We start from the raw sequence: 17,551 nt of genomic DNA on the forward strand, positions 1-17,551 counted from the left end.
GTCCAGTTGTTTCGATATATCCCTTAGCATATCTTCTGCGGCAGTGTGTAGCATAGTAGTCGCTGTAAAAACAGGGCCCTGAGTCCCTGTTATCAATTGGTTAAGAAAAAGGAGAAATAGGGGAGGGTGCTAGGGCCTATCATATTGACATCCAGAAAAGGCATAGACCAGACAGCTCTGCAGGAATTACTCCATTCTTGGTTCTAGCCACTCAAGCAGGCCTTCAATGTTAGCTCATATACGGCTTGCGTGGATCAGCTCGTCATCGCAGGGTACCTATGGAACCAGCTAGGTCCCTCTACTCCAGCAGACGTACTTAATGTTCAAGACCACATCTAATGTTGGCACTTGTTTCTCGTCGAAGTAAACTTCCAATGCGCAAGATCTAGTGTTGCACTAAAATATCTATTTGCCGCTTTAGAAATTCCCCTTGGTGGATGTTGTTCTGTCTCTATACGCAAGGGGCATTGCTCGACTTCAGAACTAAAGTTATCAGGGGCGGGCACGCCACGCTCGGAGGATGACTTGATGACGGAGAAAAATTCGCTATACAACTTCTCTTCTATCACAATCCGTCATGTTGACCCGTATTTCAACCGACTACGTCGTTACCAACCGGGCAGGCGTTATAGAGAATCGACATGCTGTACACGCCGCCATTGTCGACGCCAACGGCCAAGCATTATATGCCATAGGCGACCCATCAAGGCTTACACTCGCCCGATCCGCCGCCAAAACAGCCCAAGCCCTAGCCGTCCTTGAGTTCGGAGCCTTTGAGAGATTTGACCTCGATGGCGCCGACCTAGCTCTGGTGTGCGTATTATATAGTAGCGAAGAGCGCCACGCCCCGCGGACTCGCCGCATTCTCTCGAATATTCAATATAGCGAAAGTGACCTGCAATACGGTGGATATCTATCCACCTCCCATTCTGTTAATCGAGCCTGGATCAAAGCCGATTTCACTCCGTCACCGGTCTACAGTAACTGTTCAGGCAAACATGCGGGAATACTCGCTACAACCAAGGCCTTCGGCGCCGTTATACAGAGCTACCACCTGCCGACGAGTCCGATTCAAGAGAGGATTAAAGACACTGTCGACGAGCTCTGCCAATTACCCAAGGGTGGTTCGCGATAGGGCATCGATAATTATAACTTGCTAGCGCCTGCTTTCCCGTTACACCGCGTAGCGCGTATGTACGCTGAGTTCGCACACGCAGCAAGTCATTTGAAGTTGAGGCCGGTGATTCCGCTCTGGACTCGCGCAAATATGCTCTCGGCTGGTTCCTCAATGCTACGTCTTCGTATCCGGATCTAGTGGGCGGCGAAGATCGATACTGCACTATTCTTATGAGAGCGTTCCCTGGGCTTTTAATTGGAAAGCTTGGGGTTGACGGTTGCTATGGTATTGGTGTTAAATCGTCGATCTGCGCGGATGGATTTTCTGGTCCCTCGGCTGTTGGGATAGCTGTGAAGATCGAGGACGGTGGTATTCCAATGTTGTATGCTGCCGTCACAGAGATCTTGTTCCGTCTTCGCATTAGGGAACCGGAGGTGCGAAAGCAGTTGGCTGCGTTTCATCGTCTGTCGATCAAGAATACTGTTGGGGTTGTGACTGGAGGGACGGCTCACATGTTTAAGCTTCGCAAGATAGAAGTGGAAGATGTTGCATGGTCTTGATGGCATTCAGTGATACTCCATCCGATGTACATTTGCCCACAAGACCCTTTAAACCTTTGAATTCCGCACTACGGAATCTAGTCCAGTCCTGAGACCGAATGTGCGCTGAGATAGCTCGCAGATTCACCCCTCAATCGCGCATGCTCATGTATTACCTACAATCGCCAGGTCAAGCGTAGTGGAGAGAAAGACATATTTTGCACACCTACCCCGAGTAGCGGCCTGTCCGAACGTGGAAAGACACATGCCGCGATATAAATGCCTTTGCACCATCAGCCGCTCAGGTGCACCCACCTCAACCAAGCCATCTCGAACAAATACGATCAAATTTCAAATTGCGCCTATTATCGTCGACTGAGGAGCGTAAATGCCACGCTCCTGTGGGTGGCTGTGCCACAGCCCTATGGGTGTTGACTCCAATCTTAGGCGCTGGACGCTCATGATGTAGCCTACTTAGTAGAAAATACAGAAGAGAATTGATGGCAAGCGAGGAAGGGAAGAAGGCACGATTTCCATTGCAAGAGGGAAATCTATAGGCGCTATATCTAGGCCAGAAAGGAAGGCTCCGGATCTGCATATGCAGGCCTATCTGGAGGAATTCAGAGAGGGACCTTCCAACAAGAATTATTTGATCTTCGAACAAGGTGAAATTCTGTCCGGGGACAGTGAATCAAAGAATGGGGATAAAGCTGAATCAGGGTCGTAGGTTACATGTATTTTGATCTTAAGAGAATTTGTCCCACAGCCGGTAGGGACATCAAGATTATTGTACGAAGGATAGGCCTATACTATCATTGTATACCGGGCTCTGGGCAATATCCGAAAGCGCAGATATTAGTGAGTTTATTGAATGATTTTTCCGCCCACAAACGTTTTCTATAACAAAATTATTTGTTTCCGTTTCTCCTCTATTCACCCTAGGCTTCTGAATCTTCATTAAATATATAGATTATCTTAAGTCCCTTTTGACACTTTTTGGCACCCAGCACTTAGCAGACATAGGAAAACTAGTGCAAGAAATGGTAGAACAGATGCCGGTATGACCTTCTGACATCTGTCCTGGGCGGATTGTGGTACAATCCATCATGTCCACCATAGCGACGCCCTCGAGCCCTCACCCCATGCTTGAACATGTGAGTAATGCACGCGTGCTCGCTCATGAATAGTGCAGACTCTGAATTATCTTTAGTCAATTGCACCTTGGCTTTGCGTACGGCGTAACTCATAGTATGTTATTTGAGGGCAACCAAAGCTCTGTTGTCACAAAGCGAGGACACTGTTGATACCTATTACTCTGCTTAGATCTGATAAATTGCCCTGGGCCATGTACAGTACGCACATGACTTTGACCCGAAGCCCCGGCTAGACAAAATCTTTCTAGGAAACGAGACACTTGGTTGTGGGATCGAACATGACAGGATCATTTCTTCCCAGGGCAGTAAACTTTGCCATCAAGATCAAAACACGTCTTCCCATCGCCACCCCCGCTTTGCTTGGTGCACTAATGAGATACAAATTAGTCAGGTGTCGATCAACATCCATAGATGAGAGACACCAGAGTGCAATACCTTGCCATAATCACATTTCCTATGTTTGCTGGTTTTAGCAGAGTCCCCACCAGGATTTTCATAAGAATGGAGAACATACCAGTTAGAGAAACCGGATCTGCAGCTAGTACCATTGCATTTCTTTCACCCGATCAGCAACCGGATTTGAGACACAGTCATGATGATATTTCACCTACCCCATAGCTATAATGGCCAGCTCGAGGGAGGTTGGTTTTCGGCTCTTCGGCCGGTGACGCCACGGCAGTGGTGACCCCAAGAAGAAGGCCAGCAAAGAGATACAACAGCTTCATTTTCGCTCGGCGTTGATGGTTGTGGGAATGGATAAGGTAGGCGAGAGACCATTGAAACTCGAATGGGTCGGTAATGATTGAGACCCGGGAAGAGACCACCTACCATTTATATACACATCCGTAGTATATTCTTTGTACAGAGAGCTGCCGGCTCACAGCCCTAGTCAATATCCAAGACCTTCCCCGCCGGGGCCAGTTTCTAGACACTATACCTGTTGGGATGAGAGATTGCATATCATGAGATGATCAAGTCCCAGAATGTAACCTTACTTCCCTTCTGCTATGGTGCGGTGAGGTGCTTCATCTGCAACTGGGAGGGGTTCATCCTCTCCAAGAATATCAAAAGTCGAATGATTGTTCGTTCCGAATACGCTTAAGACTCCACACTGTGTCAGGCGTCCAACATCATGAATAGCAAACTCCACACCAAGGCGCCAATCTCGCGTCTGCCTCGCATTGAAAATATGGATTGTGAGGCAAAGTCGGATTACAGTATTGGTTGCCTGCTGAGAGAGTCCCCTCCAGTGTATCGATAGCATCCACTCCTTATGACAAGAGACGTGAGAGGCATGTGGTTGATCGTCCTGGTAGGACTATCAACCCTGCTTACACACTGCCTGTCAGTCGCTTGCCTCGGTCGGTGATATAACGTGCATGCCGCTCAATGATGGGTCCCGTCAGATCTTGAAGCAGTATGCTGATTCGTCAAGGGTCTCAGGATCAAACTAGACTTAAAAGTATTTCTGGGCTCAAAACAGCCGCTAAGTGATTATGGCGTGGTTACCTCGTCCTGCCGGTGTTTTGTATGACCACGGCGCAGAAACCCCTTTCACCTGTCCCGCCGGGCAGAGCCCACAGACTAACCTCTCCAATTTATCCGTTTGGAGGAGTGCAGTGTTCTCTGTTCTCTGAGCATCGAATAGAACAACACCATCGCATATGACTTGCAATGTGTGTGTGCCTCTGATTCTCATAGCAGACTCAAGAGGCTCTGTTGCCGGACGATTGCAGCGGCGGTGTCGAGCCGTATTCCACCCCTTTTCCGGACCGGCCCCTGCCCTCGACCACTTTTGCCTCGAGCTGCCCGGCAGGAAATGATGGGGTAGTAGATGAGCCCCGAAGACAGCTTGGTGGCCGGTATCGCGTGAATAGCACTACTGCAGGAATGTAAGCTTACCTGCGTCGTTGGCACGAACCCTGGGGTGAAGCCTTGGCGTCGCTCGCATGTCTCAAAGTCAGCCGGAAAGACCCTGGATCTAACTCGATCCGATCGTTTCAACGGCCTCGATCGGGTCCCTCCGCCACGAATGGTTACGTGGCGCAATCTTGGTGCCATGTGCCAAGAGACCCTTGTGGGGGGTACACACATCTTGCCCTGCACGGATGATCACCTCAACTTCCCTTCTTCCGCAATCGCAAACCACCGGGTTCACCTGTCTTTGAATCAGACTCCCGCGAGTGTCGTCGTAGCCGGCCAATATGTATCACCCTCATGCCGCTAAGGAGGGTCATCATCTATCCCTCCCAGTCGGAGGTGCCAGACGACTTGACTATGTTTGTCGGGCCACATGAGGTGGATCAGCCCCGGACTCGATGGCCTCTCGGTCCAACAGGTCAAGACCATCCTTCACCTTCAACTCCGCGAGAGAGCAAAACCACGCAAAGCTTCCTCGTTCTCCTCCAAACGGAAGTGGGGCCGTCGATGCTCTTGTGCTCCCACCAGCGAAGTACTGCTTAGATTCCAGTTTGAGCTCTTCGTATGTGCGGGCGAGAGTCCATGGCAATAGCCAAACGAAGCGCCCCCACTGTCCCTGGCTGCACCCTCTCGGTATTAGCATTTCACCGCAACTACAAAGCCGACGCTGGACCCGAACAGAACGAGGCAACTCTGGTGGTATCCTAGTGAAACCAACCACAATGGAATTTTCGAACGGTCGACGACCAATTTCCGCTTCGTGTTTCAGCGAGATCTCTGCCATTGAGAAGCCAAAGCGCTGAAGTGAAATGGACTATCGAAAGGGAGTCGGTAAAGGCCCCTCAGACTGAAGGGGGTATGGGTCATGAGCTGGTTCCTACGAGGCCCGTCGCAGGCAAGGGGCCGACAGCATCACATGATAGTAAATTTCTTACCGCTGATACGCAGTCAAAGCGAGCGGGTATGGAAATACCCTTCTGCAACTTTTAGCTTACTGCGTCGGTGAGCCACGTGGGCACCTACAATTCTTGGAGCTCGCCGTCCGACAAGACTTTGCCATGGCCACACCATCAGTCCGTGTGGGATGGCGCGCCTGCCTTCCTCGGCCGTTTGCGCCATCATGGCCCCATCACGGCGTGCATAGTCTCGGGTGAAGATCCGGGCATCGTGGGCGAGACCAGTCCGGCACAGGCCAGGAGCGATCATGGTGATCACCACGCTTGCGCGCTCGGTGAGGCACAAGGCGGCAAATTGGCGGACGGTGCGCTCTTCCACGAGCTTGATAAGCGCGTATCCACAACTGTGAATTAGGTCGTTATGCCTAAAGATAGGAATAGATAGTAGTAAAAACCTCACCTCGAATCATCGTGACCCGCTTTTCGACGCTAAGCCCGTCAAAATTAACACCGTTACGGCTCTTGCCTATCCTACTCTTGACAGTGTGACTAAGAGCTTAGAAAACAGGCCATAGTTCTTTTCTAGGATACGTAGAAAGGGCAATTTCATGACTAGCCATTGCTCGAAATGGTAGCTGTGTGGATCGACAATTGATCAAGGATAACGGGCCACAACCTTCACCTTACACCTAGTGGTAGTCCCAAGAAAGGGAGTTGATAGAGATGGTGGGAACACTAGTTATAGAATGAGTGAGACGTTCTGCCTCAGTTCGAATGCAAGGGCGTTGCAATCACGTAACAGACACAGAGTACCAGTGAATTCCATGTCAATGCTTCAATAATTGCTCTGATATGTCTGCGTCGCAACAACTTAACATTGTTGGGAACGCGAAGGATGATATTCTTCGTCCCGAGATTGCAAATTAACACCCGTCAGCAAAAGAAAAGACATCTGCTGATGGATCTTTTGATCACATGGAATAGTGATTGGACGATTGGCTTCAAGCATGTGGTGCAGCAATAGTTTCGTGAGAGTACAAATTGGTAGCAAAGGTCCAGCCGCCTCCAGATATAAAGTAATTCTTCATTGATCATTGGATGAGAGCCAGGTTTGGGGATTATATTGCAACATCAAATTTCCTATCGTATATCGGCCGGATGGTGGTGTTGGTTATCACGGATGGTGAGACTGTTGTGGGCAGGAGGTTCCACCGAAGCCACCGGTCACCTAGCACCTGCGAAGTGACTCATAAGCCAGGCAACAGGAGAGGGAAAATGGAAGAGCAAAGAGAGTAAGAAGGTGTTGAATCGCCCACGAGGGCGGTGCTTGGAGGAAAGCATTCCATTGATTCGAACAAGTGGACCCTCCATTTTATGACTCGACCTAAGGGAGTCCAACCTGGCTCCTTACGACAGCATCTATGCGTCGACCTGCCCAGAGAGGTGAAACTGGCTGCCTAGCAGGGGCACCTATCCCCTTCGGTACCAAAGTTGGGGAGTGTGGCGACTCAGCCTAATGCAGCTAATTGTCGTACACTTGGAAAGTGCGGTCGTTGCGGAAAGATAAACCCGGAATCTTATATTAATGCGCATAGTAAAGAGGGGTACCCCTGTGCTCTAGGCAGCCTCATCTCGCGAGCCGGAGGCGTAGATGGAACCACCGAATTACCGAAGGCAACTAGACCAGATCATCAAGCACGACCGTCTCATTGGCATCCGCAGGATACAAGTTTAGCTTAATAGGAAGCAGCATTCATGGATGGCATAAAGACCGATAGGACTACAGAAGGAAAAGGAAATCAAGAGTATACGGGAAAGGAGAACTCAGCATCGATGGATTATTACTATCATTTAAGCGGCCCCTGATGATTTAAATTGAGCGCTTTTCCCACGTTCACCTCCTTCTCCCATTTTCTCCAGAAGAACCTGCTGTTTACCTCCAGGATATATCCGTTTGGCTGAACTAGTTCCCATGGGAGATTGGATCGAAAGTTGTCCGGACGATGGACCTCCCATCTCCAGGATCTCGATTACCCCACTCTTTGACGGTGACGGGGCATCTTCTTTATCGATTCAGCAAGCCCTGACTCAGCCTCGTTGCATTGCGCACACGGCGATTCTCTTATTTGAGACGCGTTATGGAAATGTTCCAGCGCATCGATTCACCGAGGAAAACATTTGTGCTTTCGATGACGAAGGCCCCCTCTCTCTCTACTTCACCAAGGCAACACCAAATGCAACTGATCAAGAATGGCGCGTGGATCGCAGTACTTCGGGTAATGTGACATTACTTTTCCATGTCGAACCTCGACATGTTGATATCACAACACCGATGGGCCCACGTGTTGACATGCGTCGCGATCAGGGAGGTCTTATCGGTAATGGGAGATGGTTCCTCCCGCGGCCTACAGGAGCTCGGTTATGGCGTCATGTCGTGGAGTGGGATCTATCAGACGCACCAATTGGTACACGTGCTTTGTGGTCATTTGGCGAAGGGCCTCGGCCTATTATCAGAGACGGTGACCCTATGACAGTTGCAGATTCGGTCTTTATGGTAGGACCAATAAGGAGCTACCCCGATCCAGCTCCTAGTCATCAACGTCTTTCCGGCGCGAATGTCAACTGGTTTGGGGAGTTACCTTCCAAGATTGCCTGTCTGAATGAATACAATATATCTTTTTTTCTGAAGTTAGCCGCCTACTTCAAGAAGAAAGAAGCGTCATATAATATATTCATTCGGCGCGTGATCAGAGGGTATGGAGGAGGTGCGTATCCGGAGAGCTATGTATTCGAATATGATGAGACAATCGGAAACGAACCAGACGACGAGCTCATATCTATGTTCTCTCACGAGATGGTCCACAGCTTCTCAATGATGGATCCTGAAGATAATGGATATGATAATGGGTGGTATATTGAGGGTAAGTGAATATATTAATCATCTACTGGTTTTCTATTATACTTATACTATGAAATAGGCCTTGCAGAATTTTTTTCTATTTTTTTACCTTATCGCTTCGGCCTTCGCGGGGTTGACTACCTTGTTAGTAGACTGAATGCGATACTACAAGCGTATGGTTGCAGCCCGCGAATTCATATGGACATACTCGACGCTCAGCATATTTTCTATGACGACTGGTACGCAGAGCTGATACCTTATACGCGAGGTTGCGTATACCTTCTCCAGGTTGATAGTCGCCTCAGGAAAGCCAGCGGTATATATGGATTCGATCAGATGAGTCCTCTGGACGACATTATTATCGATATGGGTCAACGAAGGCAGCGAGGAGAAAAGTTTCAGGCACGGAACTGGCTTGATTACCTATGGCCGTACCTGGGAGACATGTCTCAAGATTTCCGAAATATGCTTCGAGGCATAGAAATCAACTTGAAAGACGTCCGAGTGGTCTATCAGAACTGGAACTTGACCACCTCAATGCAAGAAGTTCTTGAGTTTGGGATTGACAGGTCCAGTACAAGCAAACGCATCGTTTCTGGTCTCGTACCAGGATCGAGAGCCGCCCTTGCCGGGCTCAAGAACGGTGATAAAATCCTGTCGACGTCACGGGCAAGTTTCTGTGCGATGAATTCAAGTGCGAACATGGAAATTTGTGTTGAACGAACCTGTCAGAAGGTGCAAATCTCCTATTGGCCGCACTCATTCTCGAAGGCCTGTTTCAGCTTACTCGACATTCAAACTGAGTGAGAAGCATTGAAAATGATCCAGAGCTCCCTTCCCCTCCACTTTGAAAATCTGAGAGAGTTTGCCCTCTCCAGATGTTTGCTGGCCCAGCAGTCAGGTGTCTTGAGGGGGTTTCTCCCAGTCATGGGTTTCCCTCTTCCTTCTTCCCTCTCTCCTCTTTAGATTCCCCAATTCAGATGTCTCGCCTCCAGATTGCTTCCTTGCCTCTAGATCTGTAGGTCTATCAAAATCGCATGCTAGCAGTACGAGGATCTACGGGAATGAGCTTAAACGTAAAATAGTCGTGTCAGCTATTCTTGCGCGATTTTTTTCTCAGGTCTTTTTGATGAGATGCAGCTACAGCAGGTGCAGCTGCACGATATGAGAAAGGGATGAAGGTGTGAGATTGCTATGGGGGAGAGATTTTTCCTAAGCTCTGGTGCGTGTGAGTGGCAGAACCACATGCCGTACAAACAATTTTACTTTCCGGCAAGGAACGTGACCCATTCATTAGCTTAGAGCGAAGTTTATTTCCCGAGCAGCCCAAGGTCCACCGTTGACATACGACTATCGCCGGTACAAAAACACATCTCGATGAATGTGCAGGGACGGGGGGCATGGTATTGTAGGTATAGCTGCGCTCACTACGGCTTTTTCAGTACCTCTGTTCTTGCGTAATGCAGCGACGACTATCGGGAAAACGTACTATTTCGAATGTATGTTTCTTGGCGTTGTCCACGTAAATTATTGAATCAGTTCTCGGAGTAATATGTCCCCTCTTTTTCGGCAAAGTTTCAGTCCATCTGATCTTCCCTAGTCTTCATCTTTCCTCATCCAAATACGGCATAAATTGCTTCAGCCTGAACTCGCAAGCAGGCTAAAATACTTTGGGTCTCTGTATCCCACCACTACTTGATCGATCGACTGATCTAATCAAGGATCAGGTTCCTGATGAAACCTGTCTGTTGCAAGATAATCGAACGTGAGGGGCCCGAAAAAGGATCCCTAAGAACTAGTCCTTGTGCTACTCTAAGCTCTGACTGCTGCGAGCCACTTTTTCCCTGACGAACAAGTCTTTTATCTTGCCCAAGTAGATACCTTGGCAGTAACAGTCTCACACCTCATGCCTCTCTCTCATCGTGTGACTACACCTACTGCAGCTGCATTTCATAAGGTCATTAGCCCTGTTTGAAGCAAAAACTAGGGAAAACCACACTTCCTTACTGCCTATCCAGAAACTTCTGCTACCAAGGGTATCAGACATACCAAAGGCAGAGGAAAAGGAAAGACAACGAAGAAAAAGACTAAAATAGTACCGTCAGAGTTAGAGGCAGGAGACAAGGAAGAGATTTTCTATATTTTTGTATCTTCAATAATCGTCCATCTGCTCATATTAGGGCAGATTGCTGGGACAACCCTAAAAATAAAGAAAAAGAAGCCTCGCAAGACGGGCCAAATACAGCCACTACAAGCAATGCTGATTCGAAGGATGGGGAGAATTCTACCAAAAAACCCTCTTCAAATTATACGGAAGTTAGAGCTTTGGTGGCTTACATTACGGCCGCACCAACTCAAAATAATCCAAATGCCTGAATGTTTGATTCCAGTATGACTGATTATAGAACTCTCAACCCCGTCAACACCGCTCACTGATAGTAATCAAGTTCTCGAAAAGGATATAGTAATATATGTTTGATTTTTACACTGAAGGAGGGGGTTTTACGAAGATCACTCTATACAGGGTTTGGTATATTCTGTCCTTCCACGTGAACCTCATCTCCTCTTGGTAATTTGCCAATGATTCAAACTTTAACACTTCATTTGGAAAGGACCATGGACCTCTCAACCGGCGGAGGGGGGGTCAGCTAATTGTCATAGCCCATTAATTCAACGGGTTAATACTAGGTCCACACATGCGCCGGTGATAGCCAAGTCGATAACTTGTTTACTTTAATAGTTGACCTATCCTTCGTAAAATCCTGAGCGAGGACTCTTATGCAACAGACTAATTCGAAGTTGCCGGTGCTCGAAAACCTACCAAAGCCGGATTACGATCTAGATGCAGAACCGCACGAAAGCCAGCCGGACCCCGCTGCCATTTCGCACAGATACATCCCGGCTGAATTCCATGATAGTTCCCAATCAGGCATTATAATGACGGATTCACCAATTAGGGCGAATAAACCAATCCAATCTGCGGTTCCAACTTCTTACATTATAACGGATGATTTACTATTTCGAAAAGATCATCAATTCCAATGACTTCCTACGATAGGCATCGCCAACTGCAAAATTTGCGGGATGACACCTCTGGAGAAACTCGACAGTTGCAGACAATGACAGAAGAAGATCGCCCCAAGACAGCAGACGACAATCCCGAGGCTGAGTATGAACGACCTCGATCTAACATTGAACCAACGGAAAGCCCAGAAGTCGAATAAGACTCGGATACAACTGTCCGCCGATCAGCGCGCGTTCGCGCCAAGACGCGCGCAGCAGTTGAATCAAAGTAGTATCATGATTCTCGAAATGTTCTTACGCCGTATGTATTGATGATGTTGAATGAACAAAAAACTCAATTCGCAGCGCAACTACCTATCTACCGCCGCTACCGCAGCTTCTACCACGAAAGTCCGCTCAATTTGAGCCGAGCGGCTGGCATGACATGGAGCAAAATTGCACCAAAAAATATTACGCAAAATAACTCGAAGCAGCTCAAAATTGGCACTTGATGCGTGGTTGATCGCCGTTTCAAAAAAGATGACTCTTCTTCCTCTCCGATGGGTTTTTCGCATCAAAAAATGACGGCACTTACAAAGCCAGCCAGGTCGCAAAAGGATTCTAGCAGCGTGAGGGAATCGATTACCTCAATCTCCATGCCAGTACAGCCAAAGTCTCAAGCTGCAAAATGTTCTGCGCAATTGCAGACTACTGTGCTTGGACATACATAATGTTGACTTCATATTGACTATGTGGCTGCACTCCTCAACGCTGAATTATTGGAAGAAATTTACAGTAATCTTCTTGAAGGTTTCAAGAGCCTGGGAAGTGTGATCTTCTCAGAACCTGATATAGCCTCAGGCAGGGTCCCAAGGAGTGCTAAGATACCGTTTATGGGGCCCTCATTACAGTTAGACTCATACACCTACAAGCAGATCACTCGATGTTTGACAACATCAAGCGCAAGCTCTATGTTTTACTACACGTTGATAATATACTGATTATTACACTTTTCGATGATGCACCTAACTGGTCGAAGGATCAAATCGAAAAGACCTTCGATATCACCCATAACGGTCAAGTCAACAGGTTCCTTAGAATTGATATTATCACCAAGGACGGTAACGGTCGAGTCTACCTCTTACAACTCGCATACACACGCAAGATTTAGTCAAATTTGGACGGAATTCTGCGCATACAGTACCTACACCATTTTTTGACAAGAGAATTTGAAAGCGCGTGAGGATGCCACTTCACCTAAAAAAGTTGAGCCTTTTCAAAATATGGTTTGCCCATTGACATGGCTTATGGTGAACACCAGACCGGAAATGTCATTTCCCTTCTCCTCCTCTGTCACCAAGTGGGCCAGATATCCGCATAATCCTCCAAGCAAAACGGTACTCAAGCAAATCTCTAGATAACTTAAGGGTACCGAAACTTTAAGCAATACCTACTCGTACTCACCAGTGAGGCCACTGATATGTGGTAGATGTAGTCACTGGATGTAATGATACTGGAACGAGGCTCATTCCTCCATCTTGGAGGGCGAAAACTACGTACTTTCGTAAGTCAGCCAACCCTCGCAACTGGGCCCTCCGGCAGCTCGGAGGTGGCCCGTGCGTCTATTGGGGAAAGCTGTCCGTCCTTCGTTCCGATTCAACTCACCAAAGCAGATTCACATCTGTCAAACTTGTTGTCAATTACTGCAAAATGGCGGACGAAGAAGAGCGCATCAAGGCCGAGAAGCTGGCTGCCGCTAAGAAAAGGGTATGTCACCTTTACTTTCGAAGCTATTATTGCGACAATGAGCTGACACCTTTCTTTTCCTACCGCAGGTGGCTCAGCTTCAGAAACAAAAGAAAAAGGCCAGCAAGAAAGCAGCAAACTCTACCGAGCCCACAAAAGAGACAGACACGCCCAAAGACACAGAGCCCGCGCCTGATGCTGCGCCTGATGCTGCGCCTGAACCGGTTCCAGAAGCGGCCCCCTCGGTGGGCAGCCCGGCGGAGGAGAAACCACTAGACGAAACGCCAGCAAACACGACGACCTCAGAGCAACCAGCAGAGGAAGAAATCCGAGACGATTCGAACGAGGCGCCAGACTTGAGCGAATTGCCTACCGAGCCGATGCCCCCCGCTCCTACATTATCCGAGGGAGAGACTCAATCACCACCTGCCCATTTAGACAATGACACCCCAAGAGCTGGTCACGCTCGCCAGCCCTCGCTGTCGATTCAGTCGAAACTACGATCCTCCTCATTCCGCAAGACATCAATCTCTCACGGCGGCCCTTCACCACCAGCCCTAAAATCACCACCGCAGCCCTTGCCTCCTCTGACTGGAGATGGCGAGTCCGTTCACGAAGTATTCCGAAAGCAGTCAACGAAGATTGAGGAGCTGGAGGCAGATAGAAAGAGGCTGGAGAAAGAGCTATCGGATGCAACTGCTCGTTGGCGGAAGACGGAGGATCAACTGGAGGACCTGCGGGAGGCTAGTGTTGACGGGGCAGAGCTGAAAGACAAGCTGAGACAGGCAGAGGAGAAGGCTGCAAGCATTGACGCCTTGGTAAGATGACTTCTTCCTGCCGAGAATTTAATTGCTTCCGCGACCGCGCTGACATATTTCGATAGAAAGAGGAAATTGCCTCGCTCCAACGACAGAATTCACAGCTCCAGTCCCGCTCACATCGCAGCAATGCGAGCGTCTCAGTTCCTGCACCTTCACAATCGCCGCCGCGGATCTTGTGCGACAGCTGGAGTCCAAGTCTGCCACAATTGAGTCCATGGAACTCGAAATTTCAAACCTGCGCGCTCAAGTAGCATCATTCACATCCTCAAGTGACACCCATGAGACACAGGTTGCTGCACTTGAAACTAAGCTCGCAAAGACGCAAGAGACGCTTGGGAAAACTCAACGGGAACTCGATGATACGAAGCAGGCCTTGACTCGCGCCTCAGAAAAAGCCGTGAAGGAAGGGGTGGATAAGACATCTACGGAAACGCTGATCAAATCCCTTCAGCGCGAGGTCGACGAATTGAAAAACGAGAAGGTCGAGAGTGAGAAGAAAATCGAAACTTTGGACAAGAAGTTAGTGGCACTTGGGAACTTGCACAAAGAGTCAGAATCTCGACATCAGACGCGCCTGCGTGAGAGCGAAAAAGCCGAAAAAGAGACCGCTGTGTTACGCAAAAAGCTGGCTGCCGTGGAGAATGAAAACCTCCGTCTCAATGAAGAGCTCGACCGCATGCGCAAGCGCGATGGTGGCGGTACAGATGATGATGCACTTGATGAACTTGAAGATGAAGAGCGCCAACGCCTGGAGCGTCGCATTCGAGAACTGGAAGGCGAGAACTTTGACTTGCGTCGTGGTGTATGGCAGGAGAGACGTTCCGAGCTGGCGGGCCATCAGCACACAGGCGATGGTCTGGCGGGCTCTGGCGACGCTGGCGTCAACGCCTTTGACGATGTCGATCTAGTCGGAGGTCATCCCGATCATTCTCGACGCCGAAGCATGGCTATGCAGCAGCAGCATTCGTCATTCACCGACGTAATATCAAGTGGCCTTGCCGCCTTCGCGGGTGGTAATCGTGCACGGGCGGGCTCCAGCAACCCGCCGCGCCCCCACGGACCCGCTACCCATGGAAGCTTGGAGCTGCTCTCGGAGGAAAATCTGGAGGACGAATTTGACGAGGCTGAGTTTGCGCGTGCCCAGGCTGAAGAGGAGGCTCGGAAACGAGTGGAGTGGGTACGTGAGGTGAAGCGCAAGTTGCGTGACTGGCAGGGCTGGCGCTTGGATCTAGTTGACAGTCGTGCTGGTGCGGAAGGCCCAGGCTTAGCCTTGGGTCAGGTCTTTGAGGTTTAGTTAGCCATCCATCCCGGGTTTTTAGTTCCTTTCGCATGAGCCAATGACAAATACCACCAGATTCAGACTCGGGTTTCGATGCCAAAAGGCAATTGGGGGAGGGCTTTTTTTTAACATCACTTATTCATGTTATTGCGGGCATACGTTCAATCAGAAAAAGTGAGGACGGCCCGTCGAGTGTCAGGACCTCCAAACTAATTTGTACGTGCGGAGCCTCTAAAAAAATGACAGAATGCACTTGTCCTCGGTCAAATAATGGCCCAAACTTGAAGTCAATCAGAGAAGATATCAAAAACGCCTTTCAATCCGTGTAATTCTTTCCAGTCAAGACGCCCTCGGTCTGTCTCCGCCTCTTCCCCATAAACTCGCCAACCCAGCCCGAGATCTGATAGACCCATCCGCCAGTGACCAGCACGCCAGAGATAGTATTGATGACTCGGATCAAAAGACTCAGGAATCCCGTCCGCTCCTCGCTGACGAGCAGCATGATAGGTTCAATGTTATATTTGAAAAAGATTCCTGGGATCAAGTATGGGGATTCTGCCAGAGGAGTCGACTGGCTTGTAGCCGCGTATTGGTTGGTGAAAATCGCGTTGCGGTTTTTGCGGACTGCAGGGGATGAGGGGTCGCGTGTATAAGCGTCGAATGCAGACCGGCCCTTTGTGTAGAGTGTTGGGACAACGGAGAGGAAATACTGGAATTTCTGATAGTGATTTTCGGTCTCGGCGATGGTCTTGTCGAGTGGATTCATCAGATTGGGGTAGTGAGGGCCAAAGGAGAGCTCGGTGATCATGTGGGAGAAATTGAAGACTGTCCAAGTTTTCAAGGTTAGTAGTGCCTTCCTCGAAAGATAAGAGAAGAAGAGAGAGAAAGCAAAAAAAAGGTCGTGGGGGTAGTGTTGTGGGTGCAATGCTGACCTTCATGCGACAGATGATCCCCCATTTCACGATATCCATGCCCGCGCGCCGTGATGTGAAAGTCGCCCTGCACCTTATTGCCTTCCAGACTACCGAAAATCCGGCAAGCGTCCGCCTGTTCGCCCCAGCGCATTCGGGGTCCTTTGGGGAACTTGCGTCTTGGGTTGCGACGGACTTCACCAATGACATGGTGGACATGGGAATCTTCTTCCTGGGCGCTGAGTCGATCGGCTTCCTCGTGGTTCAAGGTTTGGTACTCGTGGGAGCCGTGATTCCGCTTGTCCATCCACAATTTCCAAGAGGTATCTTCGCGCTCGAGGAGGTCGCCGGCGAGGATGCGGTCACCCGCGGCGTCTTGAATGTTGACACGGAGTGTGTCGCATGGCATGTGGACCACAACATCCAAATTCAACTGCAGTTCGTGAGAGACACCCTTCTCCACGCTGAACTGGTGGTGTTCCGTGCCGCGCCACCATGTTTTCAGCTCGTTGAAGCTCAACAGGGTACAGATTGCCAGGATAAGCACCGTCCATTGTCCGCCGCGTGTGGTGGGTGTTGTATACGACGCCTTGGTCTTGGCTGGAAGAGGAGAGAGAAAAAGAAAGAATACAGCGTCAGTCAGACTGAATGAAATTGAGTGACAGAACACGGCGTTCAATTCACTGCCTCCCGCGTAGAGCGAGGATCGAAGACACTTTTAAAGGGTCTGTGGTTCCTGGGCTGTGTTGTGCTCCCGGTAGGATACGATGTGGATGAATGTCAACTTACGGAAGGCGTCAAAGGTCTTCAGTCCTGACTGATTTCCCTTGTCCCCAAAGGCGTCTTCTTCAAAGCCTTTAGGCTCATACCCATTCATTTTTCAAACTGTCAACGCGACAACGACATGAAGGGAAGCAAATGGCACCCACGGTGGAAAGTTGGGGAATACTTGACGAGTGGAGCCAGGCACGCCGATAAGGCGATGTGGCCAAGTAGCCCGATTGCCGCAGCGATCGGCCAGTTGGCAGCGCCCGAGGGGGACGATCCAGTCCGCCTCCTGCAGACCCTCGCGAATGTTGCGAATGAAACATCATTGGTGGCCATGGTGGCCATGGTGGCCAAGAAAAATCCAGCTCATTACAAAAGAACAAATCGAATCCCTTGTCTCTATACACAGGCAGCGGAGATGCTGAAGGGCCGTTGAAAAAAAAAAAAAAAGAGGAGGAAAAAAGATATGCAAGTGTTATTTGCTGATCCAGATGGGCT

The 17,551-nt window shown here is 49.4% G+C and overlaps 6 protein-coding genes across 6 annotated transcripts; 4 read left to right on the forward strand and 2 right to left on the reverse strand.

The window, feature by feature from the left end:
- Positions 1-577: 577 nt before the first annotated feature.
- POX_b03273 (uncharacterized protein) lies at positions 578-1,677 on the forward strand (the record flags this gene model as incomplete). The annotated part of the gene is made up of 2 exons (XM_050112173.1): positions 578-1,124; positions 1,232-1,677. The coding sequence occupies 2 exons, from the start codon at positions 578-580 to the stop codon at positions 1,675-1,677; spliced, it is 993 nt and encodes a 330-aa protein (XP_049972519.1).
- Positions 1,678-5,085: 3,408 nt separating this feature from the next.
- POX_b03274 (uncharacterized protein) lies at positions 5,086-6,236 on the reverse strand (the record flags this gene model as incomplete). Its single annotated transcript, XM_050112174.1, has 5 exons — positions 5,086-5,544; positions 5,666-5,707; positions 5,754-6,030; positions 6,087-6,115; positions 6,162-6,236. 5 exons carry the CDS (start codon positions 6,234-6,236, stop codon positions 5,086-5,088), a joined length of 882 nt encoding a protein of 293 aa, XP_049972520.1.
- A 1,362-nt stretch (positions 6,237-7,598) lies between these two features.
- POX_b03276 (uncharacterized protein) lies at positions 7,599-9,332 on the forward strand (the record flags this gene model as incomplete). Its single annotated transcript, XM_050112175.1, has 2 exons — positions 7,599-8,547; positions 8,605-9,332. 2 exons carry the CDS (start codon positions 7,599-7,601, stop codon positions 9,330-9,332), a joined length of 1,677 nt encoding a protein of 558 aa, XP_049972521.1.
- A 2,234-nt stretch (positions 9,333-11,566) lies between these two features.
- On the forward strand, positions 11,567-11,749 carry POX_b03277 (uncharacterized protein; the record flags this gene model as incomplete). The annotated part of the gene is made up of 1 exon (XM_050112176.1): positions 11,567-11,749. The coding sequence occupies one exon, from the start codon at positions 11,567-11,569 to the stop codon at positions 11,747-11,749; it is 183 nt and encodes a 60-aa protein (XP_049972522.1).
- Positions 11,750-13,238: 1,489 nt separating this feature from the next.
- POX_b03278 (uncharacterized protein) lies at positions 13,239-15,389 on the forward strand (the record flags this gene model as incomplete). Its single annotated transcript, XM_050112177.1, has 3 exons — positions 13,239-13,295; positions 13,364-14,092; positions 14,220-15,389. The coding sequence occupies 3 exons, from the start codon at positions 13,239-13,241 to the stop codon at positions 15,387-15,389; spliced, it is 1,956 nt and encodes a 651-aa protein (XP_049972523.1).
- A 301-nt stretch (positions 15,390-15,690) lies between these two features.
- On the reverse strand, positions 15,691-17,162 carry POX_b03279 (uncharacterized protein; the record flags this gene model as incomplete). Its single annotated transcript, XM_050112178.1, has 3 exons — positions 15,691-16,199; positions 16,307-16,885; positions 17,075-17,162. The coding sequence occupies 3 exons, from the start codon at positions 17,160-17,162 to the stop codon at positions 15,691-15,693; spliced, it is 1,176 nt and encodes a 391-aa protein (XP_049972524.1).
- Positions 17,163-17,551: the final 389 nt, after the last annotated feature.

Source organism: Penicillium oxalicum, chromosome II, assembly GCF_001723175.1.
Source record: "Penicillium oxalicum strain HP7-1 chromosome II, whole genome shotgun sequence".
Lineage (NCBI taxonomy): Eukaryota > Fungi > Ascomycota > Eurotiomycetes > Eurotiales > Aspergillaceae > Penicillium > Penicillium oxalicum.